Here is a 24,062-nt window from a genome sequence, read left to right on the forward strand (position 1 = left end):
TTTCAGTTAAATGTCTCACTAAATGTACACCCTAAAGCACAGTGCTGCATTTCACCAGCAGTTATGGATTTCACTGGAACTTACATCCTTACAGCCACAGGTCATATTTAGACCTCATAGGGATTTAAAGATGTTAAAAAAATGCTTTCGGGGCTTCATAAGGGGCTTGGAGAGGAGCTAAATTAACCAGGGTTACCTATTCTGGTAATGTCCCTGAAATAGCCACTTCTGCTAGAGTTTAAAATTTGTATTTTTCCTACACTGCCAGAAGCATTTTGTTTTCTACATGGCCATAATTTCCAGGACTAAAATTAGGATAAATTTAACTCCATCGACAGCCCTGAGGTACCTGACAATGGAAATCTTTGTATGCCACCACACATTTTCACATCATTGCTGAGGCAGATGATTTATAAAATGCTGCCCTAATTCCACACACGACAAATACTATTTTGTTGGAAAAAGAACGAGCGAGGAGAAAACCTCCTGAATGTTTACCAGTAAAAATAAGCATTTTGCCAATTTAGTCAGCATAATATAAACTAGCAAATATACACTGACCTATAATACACCACAAGTCATGATTTCTATTAAAGACTCTGGCACCAAATCTAAATAGGAACTTTCCATCTCAGCTCTAAATAGTAAAAACTGTGCTCTACTGCAAAGGCTCTAAGACAGACATCCAGACCCTCTCTTGTTCAAAACAACCAAAGTGTTAATTGGTAAGCCCCCCACAACCACTCTAACGTCACAAGAGCAGCTTTTATCAAAAAGACCTCCCATATGAAATAATCTTCATATCAGTAAAATTTCTGCATTTTTTTCTTCAGCCTTTATATTTTGCCAGTAGAAACCTCCACCTACATAACGATCATATTCTAAACGTACTTAACTTTAGAAGTAAACCACATCATACCAGTTTCTCTCAGTGAGGAATCTCCCTCACTTCTACCTTTGAAAAAAGTAAGTTAATACCAATGTCAAAGGATAAACTTTCATCGACTAAGTTTTATGATACTTTCATCCCACCCATATGCAATTGCTCTTCTCTCTGCAGTACCTCATATCACTTCTGAAGACTCAAACACAAAATTCCACAAATTCAATGTAGGCACCTAACTCCTACTGACTTCTCCTGAGCAACTCCTGACAGAACATGGCAATTTAAATATCCATGTAAAGCTAACTCTGGTGTTTACAAAAGACAAAAACCTCTAGACATTGTCTAATTTAGTACATTAGAAACTTTTCTTCTTTCCCAAACAGTGACTAGGACCCTGATACTACACAATTACCTCAATGTTCTTTTTTTTTCTTTCAAAAGAAGTTATAAATATTCATCTTATTATATGCATGGTAACGACAGCATTTATAGATGAACATCCAGATTGAGTACAAAATCTGGTAAAAATGCTATTACTATTATACGTTGAAAATAAACCAATTTTAAAGAAATTTAGCAAGGAAAGGAATGGCTTCTAATTAAAGCTTGTCAAATTTGGTAATGCATTTTCCTAATTGTAAAGTAATGTGGTAATTATGCAGGGGACATCAAGGCCTTCAGATATGCTGGACAGTTCTGGTATGTTTGTCTGCAGCACCACCGGGCTACTCGGCCAAAATTAACCAAATTAAGCAAACTTCAAACAGGTGGCAGTGGTGAGCAGGTAGGAGCAGTAAGAGCTCTTAGAGGACAGGTTGGAAGATACTGAGCACCTCCTCCTGAGCAGAAAATACAAGTGGCCAGTGCTTAGCATCTTGTATGGTCCACCTTGCAGACACAAGGCAAGCAGAGAACAATACCAAACAAAAAAGTCCAGATAACAGGGTAGGATCAAGAGGAAAAATATCTCTACGTTGTTCATGGGGATAAACTGCATATTCCTACACTGTATTTGTACTGCACCAGGGGTTCTCCTGTAGCCTATAAGTTTGATTAGGGCTAAAACTGCTTTTTATTTAAATAAAAAGGCGTCTTCTTTCCCCACTGCTTTCCTCCTTACCAAACTTGAATTTAAACCAGAGAGGGAGAAACCACAGCAGAGTCTACCACACAAAATGCTGTTTTACTGACTAGATTTGTCTCCCCCAACTGACCACACTCCATGGTAACCAGACTCGCATCATACAGCTGGCAAGACAACACTCTGATAAAACGACTGTGTTTTATAAAATTCCCCAAGTCCAAACTCCAGTCTTCAAAATTCATTACTGTGACAGTTTGTGTCTGCACTGCAACTGAAAGCAGAGATAGCAAACACATTTATTGTGCCTCTTATAATACTTCTCTTTGTCTCAGTAAGCAGCTGGTGTAAGGCACTCCAGATCTGCTGCTTTCAGATAGTTCTACTTACAACTATTCATACTAGTCTCTTTTTTTCTTTTTTTTTTTTTTTATTAAAACTGTTAGGCAACGTGATAAAGCACAGACAAGCTGAACAGAGATAACAACGTGACGTAGTGTCTGCCTATATAGCAGTACTGCAGTAGTGCACTCAGTTGACAGAAGTCCCTGCAGTCAGCTAGAATGTTCTTTATTTTAACCACTTACAAGCCTAAACTGAAAGTGAGTCAAATTAACACGTGCAAACTAAATGTTTGTAAAACCAGCATGGTACTTTTCAGGAGATAGTTCTCTCTATCTTTTCAGGATAGTTCTCTGTAAACAGTGATCTTCAACACTGTTTGCATTTCTCTTGTGGTTCAGTCAGCAGTATCTGTGTCCCTACTGAAATGCCCATGCAATACAAACATCACAACAGCAAAAGTCATGTTTTTACAAGTGTGGATTTGATAGCAAGACACCAGAGAAGTCTTAAAATATGTCTGAGAACTCCAGGAGTTACCAAAGACTGGAAAAAAAAAAAAAGAAAAAAAAAATACACACTATTTTGGCAGCTAGCTTCCTTCCTCTCTGACCTAGCAACTCAGTATGTGCTGCACTAAGTCATGGCTACCATATCCTATTCCCCCTCCCAATTTCCTCTCTCCTGCTGGCTACTATTAATGCATAAAATCTGAGCATTAATTACACTCCAGAAATGAAAGGCTTCATCTTTCCTGCTGAAGATTGACATGATACAGACCTTAAGACAGACTGAAATAAAACTCTTTGAAAGAAAATTCCAGCACTGCCCTTGACCATTTTACTTTTCCATTCTGCATCTGACAAAGGGATTTGTCCACAAGAGTAAATTTCTGACACATTTATTAACTTGGGGGGGAAAAAAAAAAAAGGTAAGAATAAGAATTCTCGGTTGTGGTGTCTGTCAACAGGGTCCTTACCTTTACGGTCTTGCATTGAATTACCAGGACCTCAGGCCACTCAATGAATAAAATCATGGGCACAAGCATTTAACAGTCTTTAATTAACATGCATTACACCTTTAATTACCTTTTCCAATACCTCCATGCAGACAAACTCTCATTAGTAAAAGGAGTTGCCTCATGTTCTCAGGGACAGACATTCCCAGGAATCAATAGCACCTGAAGATCTTCAAGGGCAGTTTACTGATTCAAGATCAAAATTTAGCCCTCATGACATACAAAACTTTTCTGCTGAAAAGCCAAGACACTCACAAAAGCCCTATATATATGTGAAAAAGATACTATAAAATGAAATGTCTTTTATTTTCTATTACTATATTCTAACAATCATGAGGAGATTAAATCGCAAATAAATTGGAATGAATTCATAAACTATTGCATGTTTTCTTCCACTATCTCAAACACAGAAGTCAGTCTGTGCCAACATAAATTGGGATAAATGGCATAAAAATTCCAATCCATGCACAAAAATCACATGATTTGAGATATCAAATACCAAGCAGGGAAGTCACCGCAAATTAATTCAACAAGTCATCAAAACAAAAGAATCACAATACAGTACCGCAGAATTAATCTGCGGATGTTGTCAGCTGCCTAGTTTGGGTATTACTTCACACCACAGTATACATTGTAAGAGAATTGATATCCTTGAAATTGTGAAATTCCCCAGAAATTAAATCTGTGTAAAATAGTTAGACTACAGACAATCTTAAAAGTATGTAATTTAATGCAGATTTACTTCACTTGCTTGACCAAAGAAAATTAATTAATCCATTCAGACTCCTCAGTAGTAAATCTTTGGTTCATGAAAAAAGATATCCTAAGCAGCAGTCATAAATTATATTTATTTATATAACTGCTGAATATTTCTATAACCCCCACTCAAACAAACAAAATAATCCCTTATGTAAAAACATCATTTTGTACCACTACTTCATTTCTGGATTGCAGTTTCTATAAAAGATATGATTTAAGCTGAGCTTAAGTAAGATTTAATTCTGCGAAGTAGTCTGCCAAACACTGTAAACAAAGTCACAGTAGTCTGTATTTCCTATGTAGTACATAAAACAGGCCTACCTGGAGAGCATAATAAAACATCAAACTACAGAAACAACAAAAGAATAAGTATTAATGAGAACAGCGTAATGATAAAACTGCTATGAAATTCAATCTTGGAAATATTTTTTATTATAATTGATAGATTTCTTTCAGCAGTCAACTTACTGATTCACTGATCTGACATGTACTTTACCAACTTTATTGTAATATGGCAAAAATCTAATTTAGTAGAAACCAAAGAGTCACATATACATGTACAGAAAAATTGGCAAAAGCCTGCTCTCCTCCGTTTACAAAACACATGAAAAGCACTTACTCCTGGAACCAAGCTCTGGCTACCACTGTGCAGAGATATGTATGCCAGAAAACCCATGGCCAAAACTAAAATACAGTGATTAAATCAACTATTCTGTTCTGGCCCCTCCATCTGACCATGCCTGCCAATGAGGGACACATTATGCTTGACATTGCAAGCAAGAACATAAAATAGTGACCTCTGCATTCAGTCATCTCCACCCACTTTTTCCTCCTCTTTCGTTCAAAAGACTGCACAAAGAAAAGCGTTTAGGTACAGTGGTATCACTTGCAGAGTGCAGGCATGCTTGCTTGAGGATCCTTTAGAAAACCACATCTTGTTAATCAGAGCTGAGTAGCACAGGCTAAAGCAGATTTCAGCCTAATAGGTCTTGAAAATGCTGTGTTACATACAAAACACTAAATTGCAACAGGCAGAAAATAGCAAAATTGCCTCCTCAAACCTAACTCTTTTTGCTCCTTCAAACATACTGTGAAAAACTGACATCATCTTATATTGTCTCTCATCATACTGTAAAAGCATAGCCATACAAAATAGCATGTGCATACTCTCTCTGTTACATAAATTGACTTGTACGGATAACTGTTTCAGTTCTACAAACTACATAAGAGAAGTAAAAAGTCTCTGCTGACCACTTAAACTATGATTGAAATAAATTCTCTTCACTCTGCTGTCCAGGTACCAACTGAAAGAGTCTCCTTTTAATTCATTTTTGGTGTTGAGGAAAAAAAAAAAAAAAAAGTAATTTAATCTGTAAAAAAGTATCTCTGTAAGTATGCAAGAAATCGGTGGCATGGAAAGAAGGGCAGCAGATATGCCACAAAGGAAGCAGGATGGAATAAGTTAATACTCCTGTCCGGCAGAGCTCCTTAATATTTCCTCTGTCAAATTTCAATTTTCACACCTCAACAGTTGTGACTGTGGGGCTGTGTTCAGTTCCAACCCAACAATGAACTCATGCTTAGGTCTAACTGTATAGCATGAGACTACTTCACAAATTTGCAGATGTCCCTTTAAGATAATGTCCCATTTAGCTAACTCTTGCAGCACCTGTCTGAGCTGAAAGTCTAAAAAATGTTCCTTTCTTCTGCTTAGAGTACCTGTACTCATGTAAACTATGGCTAAAAAAAGATTCCAATTATCTGGCAGACAAGATTTAAATGCAATCAATGCTAAACTACACTAATCTCCAGATAAATAGCACCAGGGATGTCTACAGTACCTGCTAACATCAATGTCAAAAAAGGATTTCCCTCCGTTAAAGACTGAGGATAGGTTTTTTGGTCAGGAAGCAGGGTTGCTCCCAAAGAGCACTCCTTTCCGAGCCTTTTTGCCAGCTCTTGCAGGAAAAACCTGTATCAATCATCTAATGTCGGTTAAGAGGGACTAAAAATGAACACAAATTACCATTTCATGTTTGCTCAATGCATTACAGAGGTTCATATAAAAGAAAGGCAAGCTGCTGTGCTAAGCAGAGCTACCAAGTACGACCAAGTACAGAAAGCAGCACGTGGCTTAATACAGTGCTGTCCTTGGGCCACCTGGCCCTGCCAAGTAATATGGGGTTTGGCACGCAAGCAAGACCTAAAGTAATTACAGAATAGTGGACTGTCCTACACAGAAACATTGTCACTCTCTGGCTAGCCTTGTCCTGTGACTGTATACTGTCAGGTACGCACAAACCTTGTTCAGGTAAAAGCCACGACAGTAAATATACCCGTGCATAAAGTAAACGTCAAAAGAGCACCAACGAACAGCCCCGTGTTAGACACTTCAAAACTGACAGTAATACCTTGCTGAATAAGCTGATGAAGGTACAACTGCTGAAGTCCTCAGACTAATTGTACTTCCTACACAGAAGGCTACACATTACTTTTATTTGGTGCAGAACAGTGTGACCCAACAAGAGCATCCCAAACAAGGGAGGGGACAAAAGAGAAAGGAAGACAAAGGGAGAAGTAACATTTACATTTTCTGCAGAAAACAGTAAATTTCACATTCTTTTATGTGCTTAGAAAACATGACATTTGTATTTACTGGGCAGCAAAAAGATATACAATCCATTTAATTCCCTGGCAAAACCTACTGTATTGTTAAGTACTGTAAGTAGTTCTGGTGTATCCCTACACCACACTCCACGTATAGTAATACTGAAATTTAGTCATTTAAGTTTCTTCAGTGCGAGGTAATGTTTTCTCCTCCATGCAGTTGAAATCTCTAAAGATTCTTGGCAAGTGTCTAAGGGCTAGACCCACGAAGAGAGGTGAAGTCCCACCAGTCTTGGTGCCTCAAGATAAGACGCTGTCATTTTCACCTTCTAACCTGGCTGGAATGCTTATGGGACACATACACTTGAGAAAGTCGGAAACAAACACCATGCTGATGGTTACAGCAATTCCTGATATAGAAAAAAATTCCAGAATATGTAATTAAAACTACCACCATGCACAGTTTAAATAATAAACATATCATCAGAATTCAGCTTCCTTTAATTTATTTGCAAAACTACTATATGCCATTCTCTCACATTTCTGATAAGTGGATTTTAAAAGTTGCCAGATAAAAAGATTTACTTTTATCAGCGTGATAATGTGATTTTATTAAAAACATAAAACCACTATCAATAAAAAACTGTGAATCAAATATAACTAAGTCAGTATATTGAAGAAGTTGCTTTCCAAAACGACAGTGGTTTCCAGATCTAGGTGTTCTTTCTTTTGTCACCCAGCTAAATGACTTACTGTGTTACATAAAAGACAGCAAAGCTAAACTGATCAAAGACTAGCCTGTCTTTTAGCAGAAACGATCAAAGCTAGAAGACCTGCCATCTATTTCAAAAGTAAATCAAAGTCACAGCAAGATCACAACAGAAAAAATTGTTAGATTGGATGCTTAAGCAGTATTTCAAAATACTAAACGATATCTTGTAACTATGTATTTTCATGCAATGGCAAAGAGACAAATAGGAAATTCAATTTGTGAAAGCTCAAATCTGAATAATTCCTCCTAAATAGACATTTGCTACTCTCCCTCTTTGGTTTTTCTGTTTGGTTGGTTGGTTGGTTGGTTTTAGATACCATTTCTTTTAATGGACAGCAGATACTCAGGTCAGAAACACAACCCTCTGCTCTGATGGCTGATATTTCATGGATGCAATCCTGTAACATAAATTGAACTCTAGACTACTGCGCTGGGTAACCAATGCCCCTTGTGGATATGAGCACAGTCAGTATATTCTATGGTGACCAAGTTTAAAACATTCATTTTGAGATGTTCACTTGTAGCGGGGTCATATTAAAATTAAATCTAATAAATTGTGCACTTTCTTTCATAAGGATTTGAAGCAAAAGGTGCTATGCAAAGGTAAAAAAAAATATTCCACTTATTTAAATTGGAGCCTATTTTTAGATATACTGCAAGCTTTTATTGTAGTTTACTATAAACATGCTCCAAACCCCCTTCCTCACATTATTCTCCTTTGCTACATGTGGAAAAATTCAGAGCATCAAGAAAATGAGCTTGCTAAAAGAGCAAGCTTTTATTTCCATTTCATTTTTCCCAAATTTCCTACCTGGAAGGTCTAAGGCCCTTGAGAGAGGATATAAATGCTGTATTTTTAAAATACAAACACAAAAGCAAATATATTCAAAATGTTCATAAAATATATGCACACATGGGTGGCTCCCTTTGGAATGGATTTGGAAAAAAGTAAGGTCACTGTTTAGACCCTTGTACTGCATGCAAGTCCTGCAAAGCTTAGTGCTAAGTTCCCTGATTGGATTCCTATTAGTAGCATACAAGTCACCTCAAAATGGTAAGTTAAAAAAAAAAAAAAAACAAAACCAAAAAACCAAAACACACACAAAAAAAACCATAAAAAGCAAAGAAGTCTTGGCTACTGCATTCTCCCCATATGGCACATAGTCAAACAGCCAAACAGCAGAAGCTGCTGCCACAGGGCAGGAGGAGACGGGATTGCAGGCAAGCCTCGTTCATCACCTGCACATGGACACACACAACCAGGAGCTGCTGCTGGCTTCATGGTCACCAACGTGGTAATCTCTTCCTAAACTGAGGTGAAATGAGCAAATTACATTTGGCCTAACACACACAGGAAAAACTTCAATTTCAGTTTTGCTCTTCTGCTACCTGACTGCAGCCTGTCTGAAATGGACTCACGTACTTAAGGAACACAGAGCCCCTTCAAGCAAGCTGGACAGAATATTGAAGACTTTAATCCACAGAGCGTCAGAACAATTCCAACCCATCTCCCACAAAGAATCCATTGTAAAGAACAAAATCCCTTTGTCCTTCAAAACAGGCTCCAAAATCCCTTCTACAGAGGGAAAGCAAGAGAGCAATGACAACTGTGCAGAGCAGTCAAGCACTCTGAATCCAACAGCAAACTACATGGGCCATTCAGATGAAAACAAGATAGTCTTTTGATCATGCTATTTACATAGAAAATGAGGAGGCTGTGTCAGCTTGCCAATTCCTTATGCGCAGGGTTTTACTGTAACTGATGGCAGTAGGCTGAGATATGACCCAGTCAGCTGAAGATAATGATTTCAAGCTCATCATAAGCACTACAGCGTTGGGTAATACAGATCCTTCAACCCACTGGCTTTCTATTATTCTGAGACACAACCCAATAGTCTTCCTCAGCTATTACTCACATGTACTGTTTTAATAACCAAAAACTTGTGAAGGCTTCACCTTCTAGAAGAGCCCAGAGAACAGTGTGGATCATGAGATGGAGAGGAAAGGATGCCATGTCATTTCTCCAGGGGTATGGGTGCTGGTATAAAGAATCATACATAAAAAATCCAAAATATTACCATTGTTCCTGAAAGGATTGTCCTCCAAAACAAACAGACACACACCACCACTAAGGAAACAGACAAAATTAATCTTGTGCCTATGACATAGCAGTTTTTAATCTTGGGTTCGTGACATGCAACTAATACAAGTAATTTTATTGGGAAAAAAAACTCACTACGAAGAGATCCACAGAAAAATTTTAGGTAGCCACAGAGTACAAGAGCTTGAAAACCACTGCTCCACTAGAAGATTCAGTTGTGAAAAACCTGGTACCAGAGAACATTATTAACTCCTCCTCCTCAAAAGGACTGAAGATAATGGATCTGAATTAATGCTCCTAGCTACTCCAATAGTCAGCACTACTATGCAGTGACTGAGATTGCTAGAGGTTGTCAGATTCAGAGAGATAAAAGGGAGACAACCCTATGGTGCTAAAGGATAGATGGGAGCACTGTCTAAATCATAGCTGGACTGTTTATTTCACAAGAAGGAGGGTGGTTTATGGGGCCAATTTGCAGGGTCACTTAAAACAAATGTTCTCTCCAAGGGGAAGCTAAGGCAAGAAAGATAGATGGAAGGGTTGTGTTTGCTACCAAAAAATTACATGCTGCCTGGACTGCGTTTCTCAGAGTTTTCTGGGCACTGAGGACAGGTTTTCCAGAACTCTTGAAAAAGCAAGGAACAGGCAGAAATTCATATTTTTGAAGTTATCCTGACAGTCATGGGATTGGAATGGGTGAGCAGTACCAAAGTTACACTCTACCTCTCAAAGACCTTTAATTAGGGCTTTGTCTTCCTCCCCCTATACCTCCTAGTCTTTAACTGAATCTCCCTTTTGATTAACTTAACTCCAGGCTCCTTGTTTATTTATTTCAAAGCTGCAGAAACAACTCATTCCTGACAAAACACAGAAAAGACAGGGAAGTGCAGATGGGTTGATAAAACAAAGGTAACAAAAAAATGTCAGTTGTATGTCTGTGACCCACCATTCACATGATACTAGCTCCACAGGATCCAGAAATTAAAACTCTCACCACTATCACTCACGATGATATCAGTCCCCAGTTAATTAACTGTTAAATCCTTCCCCACTTTATTTGAATGATGTACATCCTAAACATTTCTGCAGATCTCTACCCCCATCACACATTAAAGATGTTCCATCCCATAATTAAGCAGCCACTCTATTAAATACAACTGTGAAGTTTTTAATAGAGCCAAACAGCCACTTCAGGGGCAGTGAGACACTGCATTAATTAAAAAGGTTTGGAAGCACTGTTTTAGGTCATAAATGGGTTATCAGCTTGCCTGTTGCTGAGCCATGCATTGCATGACCACAGCTGGACTGCTATTTAATTGAAGCTTCTTATCCCAACTCATCTTCTGAAGAGAATATAAAATTAACTGCCGGCATCAGTGGGCACATTCCTTTTATGCAACTCAACAGGCCTCAGATAGAAAAGAACAGACCTGCAGAGGTCCTGTGGCTCAAATAGGGGAACTTAAAATTCTTCCATCCCACTACTCTTTGTAAGAGGTCATTCCTTGTATCAGCTAAAAAGACTCAACTACTTCCAAAACAGATTTCATCATCTCAGTTTAGAAGGGGTCCACTATAAATGAACCACAGTCACAAGAGATTTTAGTCCAAAAGCTTCTGTTCCCTCCATGACTGCTGACCAAAAAGCAAGCATCTAGTCCATATATCACCAGTCCAAGCTTCAAATATCAAGAGTTTTTATCTGTTTAGCTGATTTACTACAATTTTTATTTGCACGTCTCAAAACAAACAGGTAAAAGCACTTTTTGTTTACTAATAGATCACAGTAAAGTCTAGCAGCTACAGCAAAGCATTACAGTCAAGGCACTTTGAATGTTGTTCTTCTTTATCCTTGACTTACGTGAATTTAAACAATTACAGCTCTTTTTTCCCCCTATGTAAATAAGGATAACGTTCACTATTTATTTCATGGGGGTAGCTGAAGGTTGAACTAACTAGGCTTCTGTGAATAATAGGATTCTGCAGAGAGGATTTTATATATATATATATATATATAAAAAAATATGTTACAATGAGTATTAAAATGTTTGCTATCATACTTACTTCTAAATGGACTCATTGAGAAACACTTGAAACCAAATAGGGTAGTGTTCAAATTACTGTACTCCAAAGAAAAACTCAGTAGATCCACAGATTAGCTGTTAAGGCAAGCATAACGTACCTCAAAGCAGTTGCAGTCTTACAAATTAGAACTTTTAAAGATTTTTAAAGGCAGTGAATGTAATTTTTTTTTTTTTTCTGACGAGCTCAGAGACATTGGTTATATAACATTGATAAGAGCAGCTTTTTCTAAGAGACAGAAACTAGTCAAGAAACTGTAAGCATCATTGCTAATGCTGGAATACCTATTTCTGACACCTTTGGTAAATAGCTTAGATTGATGCCTACAGCAAGACAAGAGCAAAATGTTCACCTCTAACTGTAGCCACTGGTTTTAGAGTATTCAGCAGGAAAACTGTGCACGTCAGCATTCTCCCAGCTGGCTCTATGAGATTTAATTTACGGCAACCACAGAGTGACTGTGATAGCTCTCTGAGATGCCACAGCATGAAAACTGAAGGGTGGGGGTTAAACAAGCAGCAATGCACACCAGATGTCTGAGGAGGACATCTAAAAGATCCGGAGCACAAGGAAGCTTATTAAAAAAAAATCCCCTTCAATGCCATAAATATTTATACTAAATCCAAGAAACTGTCTGAGTTCAAACTTGTCCTATATGAATCATACAGTAGTTCCCTCACCCCATCTTCATTTAATGTGTTCTGTATAAAACCACCACAAAGGAGGTGCCCTAGTTATGTCAACTTTTTTTCTATATGCTAAGAGTACTTTTTGTAGAGCTCCTGCTTTAGAACAGATTACGTTCCAAAGACTATGAACAGAATGTCTAAATAGTCTTATTTTACTTGGCTAGCTCTTGTATGGCATTTACTGGTCTTCCTAGATAATTCAGATTCATAGAAATAGCTTCCTTTTGACTGGACAACTTTGATTTTCTTCATACGGCCATTTAATTACAATTAGCAATGCATCACAGAGAAAACAACCCCAATTTACTAACCTGGAGCCAAGAAACAATAATTTTCTGAGAGGTTCTGCTCTGAAGGTGGCAAAAATGCTGATTTTATAAATATCTAAATTTACTTTCAGAATTGAGACATACTAAACATTAACAATTAAATAACAAGGTTGGAAGTCACAATACCATCTCTAAAGTGCAACCAGAGTACGCTAATGCCATTTGTAAAAAAAGTAAATACTCATTCCCCAAAAGACAACAGCTATTCCAAAAGATCCACTTAGCAGCTTTGGTTTTCACTCCTCTTACGCAAAAGATTGCTGGACTGGGCACTTTGTAGATGGTTAACTACAAAGGCTATTGCCAATCTGCTGGTTTGTGATTTTTGGTTAAAATACAACATAATAGATATTTCAATATTGGCTCATATTCCCGTACAGCACTGCCATTCCTATCCTGGGAAAAAAGATAGGCTTATCTACTAAAACTCTCCTACTTCTAACTGCAACCCATTTTTAAAGGCAAAAAACTCCTATTTCTGCATGCTAGGGAATAAACACTAAGTCTTGCAAACCAGGGAGGTGTAATGCTGAGTGGTTTCCATGCCTGCACTGTCAAATGGGTTTCCAGGAAAAACTACTGCTTTTTAAACACAACTGGTTCCAAACTTTTCCTGGGAGAGCAAATATATTTCCTGGAACCTGCTAGCAACGTTTGGAAGAATAGGAGGAAAGTTACACACTACAATGCTTGATGCTCACAGTTGACAAGAAACACTCCAAAACGATGAGGTGTAAAAAAGAACATGTCTTAAAATAATCAAAGATAGACTCTTGTCACAATGTGTATTATGAAAAGACAGGAGCCACATTTTTTGTGAAGGAACTAAGCTGGCACCTGCCTGCTGAAGGCATACTTTCCTTCCTCCTCCTGTGCCACAAAGGCTGTAATATTACACCATCTCCCAAATACTATCTACCTCCATCCACATACGCCACATTGCAGATGATCTTTTCCTCCAAAGACAAAATGAGGCACAAAGTGTCACATAACATTTTGTGAGGGAAAAGCTGGACTGCACCAAGCGCTATTATGTTAAACAAGTTCTTGTTTTTAGCAAGAACAAAGTTAAAAAGCGACGAAAAACGGAAAAGTTACTTTAAAAAAAATCTGATACCAAACAGCACAGTGAAACTTACGTAAAGGAAACATTCTAACCACTGTTTCACACTTTGGTCTACCGCACTCCTACTACTTTTTACCTGAGATTTTCAGGACTTACATTCCTATTGAAACTAGATATCTAAAGATCTTTGATGAAGACTCACCACCTCACTGAAGTTTCTGGATGACTTTTTCTTTGGCTAGAACCAATGCTGTGGTGGTCCCAGGAACACTGTTACTTCAACTTCACCAAGGTTATACAAGGAATGTGGAGCTCTTTCCCAACAACTTAAATGCTCCAAGCTTGCCTTACCTCAGAATCGGTGCCAAACTACTACTGATATCAAGAACGAAACTCTTCCAACTCCATCCACCTGTGACATGAGATTTACAAGTTGACAGAGATAACCCCAAGAGCTCAACTGCCTGTTCAAAACTGCACTTTTGCTGGATGATCTATGGCCTCTCTTTCCATCCCACCAAGACTCCGAAGATACATGCCAGTGCTCACCAAGCTACACGCGCCATTACATCAACTTGTAGAGACAGGCATGAGAGCTTGCCCTTAAAAAAAGCTGTTAGATGAAGCACCAAGGGAAATCTGCCTCCAGGAAATTAAAACTGTGTATCATGGCACTCATGGTGTATATGTTACTGGACCCACAGTCTTGGCATAGTGCTTATACAACAACATCTAGCAGTGCTATACTGCACAGTCAATTATCCTCCAAAGTGCATGGCTTTTACTGAAAGGGAAAGGAAACAATGACTCTGTGTGTCCAGCAATCGTTCCATGCTGATTTGTAAAGTAATTTTCAGGGAGATGATACAGACTGCACGATGAAGAAAAAAATTGGCTGGCTTTAAAAAAGAAATTAAAACCAAAAACACTCATGATTCTTTAACACTGGACAAGTATAATACCATTTTTGTAAACACTCCTCCAGAAACTTGTATTCATCACTACCTCATACTATTATCAGCGAAAAATTATAGGCTCTGTCCTGCTGGATTATTGTTAGTGTAAACAACTTTGCTAAATTGCTTGGCACACTGTCTGCATGCAGCATGTTAAAACTCTGTAGTCTATTCAGCCAAAATCAAATATAAAGGCCCATCTGTATTAATCCTCAAGAAGAAATTAATAGACAACTATTTTCATGCAAAGCAGATATTTAAAAAAGGCAAAACCAATACATATGGATGAACTTTTTCATTCATAATTTTAGATGCCACACAATGAAGACTGTTGTTTAAGCTTTATTTTTTCTCTAACAGTTCTCCATACAATACAGTGCATTGTTCAAACTCTGGAGCAATTTAAGCTTTTTCAATATCTCCTAAAATCCCTGGATTTATATCCAAAGAGACCTGGCACTGTAACAAATTTGACTTGTGAGTAACAAGTTACAGCCTTTAAGCAAATTGCTCATTAACACAGAATTGAACTTACTGCTACAAACCTCACTACCTTTTATCTCAGAAAAAATGTGCTGCCTATCTTATCTATTGAAAGTTGTGGGATAACCCACTGTTGTATTTGGGTTTTTTAATTTCCTTGTTTGAGTTCTCAGTACAAATGCTGAACTAGCATCAAGGGTGAGGAGAACAACAGAACTCCAGGGGGGAAAAAAAAAAAAAAAAAAAAAAGCTTAAGTATGACCTAAATCTATCTTGCCTTTGATGAATGAGGAAAATAAACTGAATTTTGATGTCAGTACTGAAGAGGATATTCCCAACTTCATGCTAGGAGGAAATGAGTAAGAAAAGCCCAACTGTGAGGTTGGAGCTCTTTGTTTTTTCCTGAAGATAAAAGACTTTGAAAAAGCAAAACCCACAGAATGTTCTATAAATGGAGAACATTCTGTAGGTGCATCTTAATTTACATGACTTTGAACAGAAATTTTATACTGCATTACAAATAAGAACACTTAATTCACCATGAAGGAGATTTTTATGCCATTTATTATTCCACTAATTCTTAATAGAATAATAGTGTTAAAGTTATTTTATATATTTAGAAACTAAACCGAATTTTGAAGTTAATAGGAGAAACTGATGTTACAAACCCAGAGTAAAATGCAAGGTCAGCAAAGAAAACTGATGGAAACTATTCTTTAGAGCTTAAGAAAACACGTTACCTTTCATTAAAAAGCAAATGAAGTTAGCAGAGTCTGTTTCAGGCTCCTCATTTGATATCAAACATCTAAACTGGCCTTTTTAGGAAGATACACCTATATTCAAAATGCCTTGCAGTGCCCTAAAAAGATAGCTAGCTATGCAAGCTCACTGCTGTAGCCAAGTAATGCTTCATTGTTACAGGAAGTCAGTGAAATAATTATGTAATAAGCCACTAACTAATGTAAGCTGTCCTGAAACCAAAAAGGGGTGTTTTTCTATAAATCTGGATTCAATTTTCTTCATTAAAAAAATCCAGTCTTCTGGACTGTCCAGAGAACTCTGTATAACTATTCTGAGTGCTCCAAGTCTCATAACATGCCTGGGGGATTTCTTAGCATCTTATTGCATTTCTTTATACCTTTCCCAGCACAGCAGTTCAAGCCTTGAGAATGTAGTAGTAATAACACAAAGCATTTGAAAATGGGAGAGAGAGGAAGGAAGACAGAAATCTGCCTTCCAACACACAACCATCTGTACACTCCCTCAGATAAACAACAAAATGAAACAAATCTACTTGGAGACTGCACCTTCTCATATATATTCTATTGAAAACAAGGAGCCCAAACTTGCTAGACTGCCCCTGCACCAGTCAAAGAGCGGGATCACCTGCAATTTGTTTTGTTTAACTCTGAGCCCTCCTGCCATTACTTCACACACAAGGCTCTCGGAGAAAGCATATTAAACTAAAGTGAAGTGAGTTTCCATTGCAAAACAAGATGCAGATGTTCTACCTCTGAATGCATGCCCGGATCAAGTGCTTGTCATTTGATACGAAGCACTGGGAATGCCAGACTGGTACAGAATGGTTCTGCTTCGTGGCCTTTGCACCTCAGCGAGGACAACAGTCTCTCAAGAGCTTTCTGATGTCTCTGAGCTCATTAAGAAGAAAACAATGATATGAAAGCACTACTCATTAAACTGGCCAATTGTTGATAACTGGCAGCAAATGTTTAGTAGCAGGATATCAGATGTATTCATGCTAAAAATCAGCACCCAGATGCTGAGTCAACAATTCTCTACTTACTTCTTCTTTTCTTCCTTATTACACCAAATATGTTACAATAAATTGCTTGAAATGGTTGATCATTGTTAATATAACTGTCACTTTCCCATTGGCAAAGACTAAACATTCTCATTTGAATGATTTAAAAATTTTCTTTCACTGGAGAGGGAGACAAAACTCAAATGTTCTTTTTTTATGTGACTTGTTAGAAAAAACACCATGTTGTTAAAATTAAGATTTTCCTCCAAAAGCATCAGAGTTGAGATTATCATGAGGCATCACGAGGAACTCAAAGCTAGTAATAATATTAAGAAAACACTCAAAAGGACACAAATTTTCAGTGTAAAACAAACAACCCCGAGGAAAGGAAACAGTTTTATTCTGTGGTTCAAAGTTATGGACCCCCTTTCAAAAACCCTCTCACCTCATCTCTGGTTACAATCCTTTTGCTGGCTGTGGCTGTCTTAATTATATAAGTGTACAGAACTTTCCATCACATTATAGAATCAGAGAAGTGTTGAGGCTAGAAAGCACCTCTGGAGATCATCTAGTACAAACCTCCTGCTTAAAAACAGGCTCAACTAGGGCAGGTTGCTCAGGGCCACATCCAGGTTTTGAGTTTCTCCACAGATGGAGGCTCCACAAACTCTCTGGGAAATCTGTGCCAGTGTTAGACCAACCTCACAGTAAAAAAAAAAAAAAAAAAAAAAAGACAACTAGAAAATTCTTATGTTTGAGAAAACAGTCAACTTCAGTTAAGGTTCCACACTACAAATCGGTCAGCTATATCTGCAACACACCATTACTTCTTAACGGTTAATGGGAGAACTTCTAGATCTCCCATTTCCCCCCCAACCTCCACAAAAGGACACTCTTCTGTCCATAAAGCATCTATATTAGTCACCATTCTGCTCTCTTTCCCCAGACCTCCAAAGAGTAAGCCAAAATCAGAAATATGTTTTATGAACTAAACAGCAGTCTTGTCAATAAACGTTCCCATACTCACTGGAGCATGATCATGAATGACACTACTTAGGAACAGAACGAGATTAAGACATAGCTGAGGTTTCTTGCACCTAACAGTTAGGGAAGACTAAGCAAGTGCTGGCATTAACTCAGTAGCCTGAAGCTTACAGATAACAAAGTGCCATCTGTAACTCTTGCTGGGCAAGAAAAAGCAGGAGTCATCTTGGGATGCAAATTATATTCTTCTACTCCATGTTGAACTGAAGGGCTGCCAAATGCACATGATGGAAGAATTTTTCCTACTTCTTATGTACCAATACATCTCTTATCCATAAGCTGCAGCTACAAATCAATGGCACATAGTTCAGTGGCTTGTGCCAGAGGTGAAAGATTAAAACCACTAGTAAACCTCATAAAACAATAATGACACACTTCACCAGTATACCAATTATCTCAATAAGCAAAAGCAAGTGTTTCAAGAGAGAATCTAAAGAAATAAGGAACCCATCTCATTCATTGCCTGTGGCGTATCAGTCTATAATTCTTTCCTCTGAAATTTCAAACCTATTTTCACATCATACAATGTATTTGTATCTTATCCTGCATCTGCAAAAGTACTTTGCAGGAAGGCATCTATTTATAAGTAGTTCAAGTATGACCTTCAATAAATCCTAATTAATTGAGTTTGAAAGGCCACTTTGTTGTCAATGTAGTTACTACCGCAGCAGCGTCTTTGAAAAGACAAGATCCATCACTGCTGACACAACTCACTCACAAAATAAATACTATGGCAGAGGCATGGAAGATGTGTAGGCATCTCTAAAACACCCTTCGAGTTCAGTGCAGATGTTGCCAGTGTTTATACTTTTTAAATCACTGGGATATAAACACCTCACTATAAACACCACTGAAGTTTTGCTTTTCTTTTCTTCATTTTGTGTGTGTTTATTTTAGTGTTAAAAATGTTAACTTCCAGAATAAGGAAAATAGCAACAGATGTTTAAACTAAACAAAGACTGCTACAGTAGAGTGTATTCCTTAAGCTGTTCTTTCGGTTTTGAACTATTAAAGCTAACATCTGGTTAAATAACAATTATTGAAGAAGAGGGTGGCGGGGGGGAAAGGGGCTGGAAAGAATCTTCCATAAATATTAGACATAATTATAATGAATTGAACTAATGAGCCAAAACTACAGTTTTTCTGCCTTAGTCAACAAAACACTCAGGAACATGTACCACGTAAGCAGAATTTTATACAAAACTTCATGGTCTTCACCATAAGTTGTCAGCTGCTTCCAAAGAAAGCACTGGTTACTACAGAGAGCAATGAAAAAGTTAAAGGATCCTGCAAGCTGTTTATCTTTTTTTTTTTTCTTTTTTTCACTAGTTTTCTTGCTGTAATGAAGAAAGCAGGGGCTAAGAAACAGCTTGAAAACTCAACTCTATTGAATCCCAGCTCTACATTATTCAGTACTGATGGGCAAGCTCAACCTTCTGTAAAAGAGCTTTATTCAAGAGCTTTATTCAACTTATTTATTGTGCAGGAAAAAAAAGGAAAGAAGAAAAAAAAATGAAACCGATATTAACAGTTCTACAGAGAGCCCCCTCCACTTCCCAAAGGAAAGAAACGTGGCCGTGCTGGTTTAATGATAGAAAAGATGGTATTTTGCATAGTGAGGTTCAGCTCCCTGTCTTCTGGCCTGGTCTTTTTCTGACGAGTGTGAACAGATAGCTCCTTGTCCCTTTGTATACTCCTTATTGTTTCTTCCCTGACAACTACAGCAAGTTTATTTTCCAAATGAACATGGAAAATGTTCCTGCTGAATCAGAAGAAAGATTTCTGCAATGCTTGTCTGTGGCTACAGCAAAAACAGTTCTACTGCCAAGCTGAATTAGCTCAGTGGTGCCTTTCTTTCCAGTCAAAGCCAAGCCATAACCACTTCTTCAAACTGCACGTAGATAAAACTCCACTAGATTAAGAAACCGATTCTACCCTATTACCTCAAGCAACTTCCACACAGGACTACGAGTGCTCACAACGTGAAGAGCAAACGGCCGCCTACGTTAGCTGAGGACGACATAAGTAAAATTCAGAGTCCAGCGGGGAAGGGAGAAAAAAAAAAAAAAGCCCCAAACGACTCCGTTTATCCAAGGGGTTGTGTAATTCCTTCCCGGGGGACCGGCGCTCGGGGCGGGGGGTGCCGGGGAAGGCGGGCTGCGCCGGCGGGAGGCGGGCTGGCCCAGCTGCGCGGAGGAAGAACCAGCGGCCGCACAACGGGCCGCGCTCCCGCCGCCCCCCCGCCGCCCCGGCCGCGCAGGGAGACGCGGAGGTGCTGCGGCTCTGAGGCGGCGGCGGGGGGGGCGGTTGCTGCGGCGAGGCGGGAAAGGGCTGTGGGGCAGCGGCGGGGCCGGGGGGTGACGGGCTGAGCCCCGCGTTAAGCCCCGCAGCTGCTTCACGAACCGCTGCTTCTGCCGCCGCAGAAACGGCCAACAAAAACTCCACCTGCCACAAAGGCGACGAGGTCCGTGACGCTCGTCCACCTACTGGTATCGTTCAGAAGAGGAGTAACGCTGAAATTAACGCTTTGTAAAAAAAAAAAAAAAAAAAAAAAAAAAAAAAAAAAAAAAAAAGAACGACAAAGCTAAAAAGCCCCTTCCCTTAAGCAAAGCTTTAACAATACCGGCGGCGAGGCACCAAGAGCGCAGGGTGCCTTTCCAGAGGGGAAAAACCCCACGCTCGCCCACAACAGAAAACACACCCGACACACGACGCTCGGCGAAACGAAACCATTACCTTCGTAGCACAGAATGCCAATATTGTTGTTCATCTTGTCCAAGTATTGGTAGTTCAACAGGTCCATCTTCATAAATAGCATTTATCGGGCTAGCAAAAAAGACCAGCTCGTTTGCTGTCGCCCAGGTTCAGGGAGAAGAGGGCCGGGCAAATGGTGCCGAGGACGCTCCCGGCTTCCTAAACTTCAGCAGGCCCAGCCTTCAGCTAATCAAAACAAAGTGTGTTAAAGGAGAGTCGGAGGGATTAAAACACACACGCTCTCCCTTCCAAACTTATGAAAACTAAAGTACACTGGGTCCTTCAACACAAAGAAGACTGTCTAAAAACTTTTCAAGTCTTTTTCCAATTAAAAAACGAAAAACAAACAAAAACAAAAACCAAAAAAACCAAAACAACCCACGGAGTCAAAAAAAAAAAGAAAAGAGAAACGAGGGAAATTTCCTAGGACAAAGACACACTAGTTCTGCTCACAGCCCGCTGCAAGTTAACTGCACTGACATGCAGGCTATGCTTGGTATGACTCGTATGTAAACCAGCTTCCTCTCGCTATCAGGCGGGGAGGACTGAGCATGCTCAGTGAATCCCTGGAGCTCCTCAAATGTCAGGGATATTTTCTGCACAAGATCAGTCTCTAAATGCACCGAGTGTTTGAAAGCAAGGGGAGGCGGCGGCGGAGAGCCCGCACAGCCGGGCTCTGGGCACAAGGGGCCATCTCAGAGCCGCGCCTGGCAGGAAGCGGGGCTGCCGCTGCCCGGCGGGAGGAGGAGGAGGACGAGGAGGACGAGGACGAGGAAGCAGGGGCTGCCCGGCCAGCCCAGGGGCCTCCTCTGGACACGGGGCAGGAGCCGACCCACCGCAACTTCTCGGTCGGGCTGCTGAGCAGGAGACCCGAGCGAAATCCAGCTGTTTAAAATCAGTTCTCTCTCTTAAACGTGTTACTTAATAGCCTAGCGTGGCCTCGGACGCATCCCAGTACTGTTAGCAGTGAAAAATAATGCTGGTTTACGGTAATGGGACAGAACGGCAGGTCTGGTATGATAAAGGCAATTAAACATTAAAGAAATGAGGTACAGCGGGTACATCTGTACGCATACAGACAGGCACTGTGTACTCACATGCACACACCGCTACAATTCAATCGGTACACTATTACGTTTGATTTTTTTAAAGGCTATTGGCAGTTAAACTTTGTGTCCTGGATTTTTAACAGCTGCTAAAGGTCCGGTTTAGATGACACAAATGACGGAGATCTTTACAGCAGTTGCTCTCATCTCAGGATGTGGTCTGCCCTTCTGCAGTCTGAACCTTGATCACAAAGACTCTAGCTGCTTATACAGATGTGTACCACTCATTCTAAGAGGGCAGAACATCTGTAAGGGTGGAAGCATGTGCTAACCTAACGGGTATCAGTTTGCATCTCCTGTGGCTGATCAGCACCTGCAAGTCTGATTTGACAGACAGAGAGAAATAAATACTGGGGAGGTTTGGTCTAAGACAAACAAAAAAAAGCTAATGGAGTCCTAATCTTCCCTCTGCCCTCTTCGGCTTGGAACATAACTCATCCCTCCCTTTCTGGGATGGAGAATTTTAACGGTACACACAAGAGCAGACAGTTGGTGAGAACCAGTAACAAACTCATTTCCACCTTGAGAATTTCTCCCCTCTGTTAGGAAGGGGAAGATACTACATCAGAGAGGCAACTCATGGAGTGACATTTGGTCAAACTATTTTGAAAAGTACTGCTTGAATGCTCTGGATATTTCAGTGAGACTAGGTAATTTACTTAAATTTCCTACTGATAAATAGGAGTAAGAAACTTATCTCCAAGGAAGATTCCCTGTAACCCAAATAAGGTTTCTCCTCACTTCAAATACATAAAGTAGTCCTCTACATTATCTACCTCTATGCTTCAACTGAAGGAGAATCTCCATTAACAGTGCTGAATTCAATACAGCAGGAAACAAATTACCTGAAAGGAATTCTGCATTGCTGGGAAGATGAAGGTCAAGAAGCCTTTTATTGATTATTTATATGCAACAAGGGCACTCTCCTAATTGGAAGCGCTATTCATCTTTAAGACTTTAACATGGCATAAAAACTGATGGGTACTTAATGCTGAGGTAACGGTACATTTCTTGGATGGCACCTAATAAAAAGGTTGCCAGGGTTTTTTTGCCTCACAGGATTTGTTACCACAAAAGCTGCAACCACACCTCTTCAGACCAAAGTAGTGCATGGTATTTTCTAGAAAGATAAATGGCTTTAATAAAGAGAAGAACATTATGATTTTTAAGCAGAGGGACTAGAAGTTTTACACAGCAGATCATGTTGTACATACTCAAATTCAAAGATATTCTATATGAATGCTTCAAATTAAACCAGCCATTTAATAAAGGCATCAAGAGAAGTCTTAGCCCTTTAAGATATAAACTGCAATAAAAATCCATACCTACAACATGAACAAAAGAGGGGCACATTTCTTCAGCATGAAACACAAGTTTCTTACGTAACTATGCCACAGCTTTTGGGGAAAATATTTCTGCTATGTACAGTTTTTAATATAGAGAGCATCCCTGAATTTACAGCAATACAACACACTTTATGGATGCTTGGGAAGGATAAGAAGAGATAAGTATTTAATTTTTCCAATTTAAAATACTTGAATTTTTGCAGGAAGTGCAGGTGACAAGGAAGAAAAAAAAGCAATATTCTAAACTTCTTTAGAGCAGTGGTCTACAAGACAGGATTTGCACATAGCATGTTAGCTACACAAGAGCATTATAGTTCAAAGTCCAATATAAATTCCCCTCAATATTCAAAGATATGTATTTCTTCAAGTTGTCAGGAAAAGCAAGGTGGGGTATTGTCTACAAATCACTGACTGCTCAGTAGTGCTGTCCAGACACTAATAAAGCAGTTAAGTCTTCTTTATTAGACCAGTAGTCACCGGTCTACAGGTTTTTAGACGGTAGTGATCGCTTTATCATGTGAATGGCTTTCAGCAGTACGGTATACACTATGATTAACACCTGTCAAATGTTGCATAATGAGCTTAGATGCTTCACCTTAAATAATAATAAACTGGTACCAAACACTGGGAGCTTTATGAATTTCTAAATTAAAATATCTATACTGAAAATAAGGCAATGCCTAGTGAAAGAATAGGGGGGTAAATTATCAATGTAAATGTATCTCAAGCATTCTAAAACCAAAATCCATTCACAGGAAGCCTTTCTTTGAAAGAAAACAGCTCAACAAATTCAAGTCCAGCAGACATTAACCTTAAATAGGTTACAGGGTCACTGTAAAGTACTCTGTTCCTGGCAGCAAAGAATTCCCAACTACTTGA

The 24,062-nt window shown here is 39.1% G+C and overlaps 1 protein-coding gene across 2 annotated transcripts in view; it reads right to left on the bottom strand.

The window, feature by feature from the left end:
• VGLL4 (vestigial like family member 4) overlaps positions 1–24,062 on the bottom strand; it is a 92,161-nt gene that overhangs the window by 26,201 nt on the left and 41,898 nt on the right. The window contains exon 1 of one of the 2 annotated variants that reach the window (XM_069769781.1): positions 20,714–21,371. The exons of the other annotated variant lie outside the window; for it this stretch is intronic. Coding sequence (XP_069625882.1) covers positions 20,714–20,795 — 82 coding nt within the window. The 5' untranslated portion in view covers positions 20,796–21,371. Of the gene's footprint in view, positions 1–20,713; positions 21,372–24,062 lie in introns of those variants that run through there. 2 annotated transcript variants of the gene reach the window in all.

This window comes from Haliaeetus albicilla, chromosome 24 (assembly GCF_947461875.1).
Source record: "Haliaeetus albicilla chromosome 24, bHalAlb1.1, whole genome shotgun sequence".
Lineage (NCBI taxonomy): Eukaryota > Metazoa > Chordata > Aves > Accipitriformes > Accipitridae > Haliaeetus > Haliaeetus albicilla.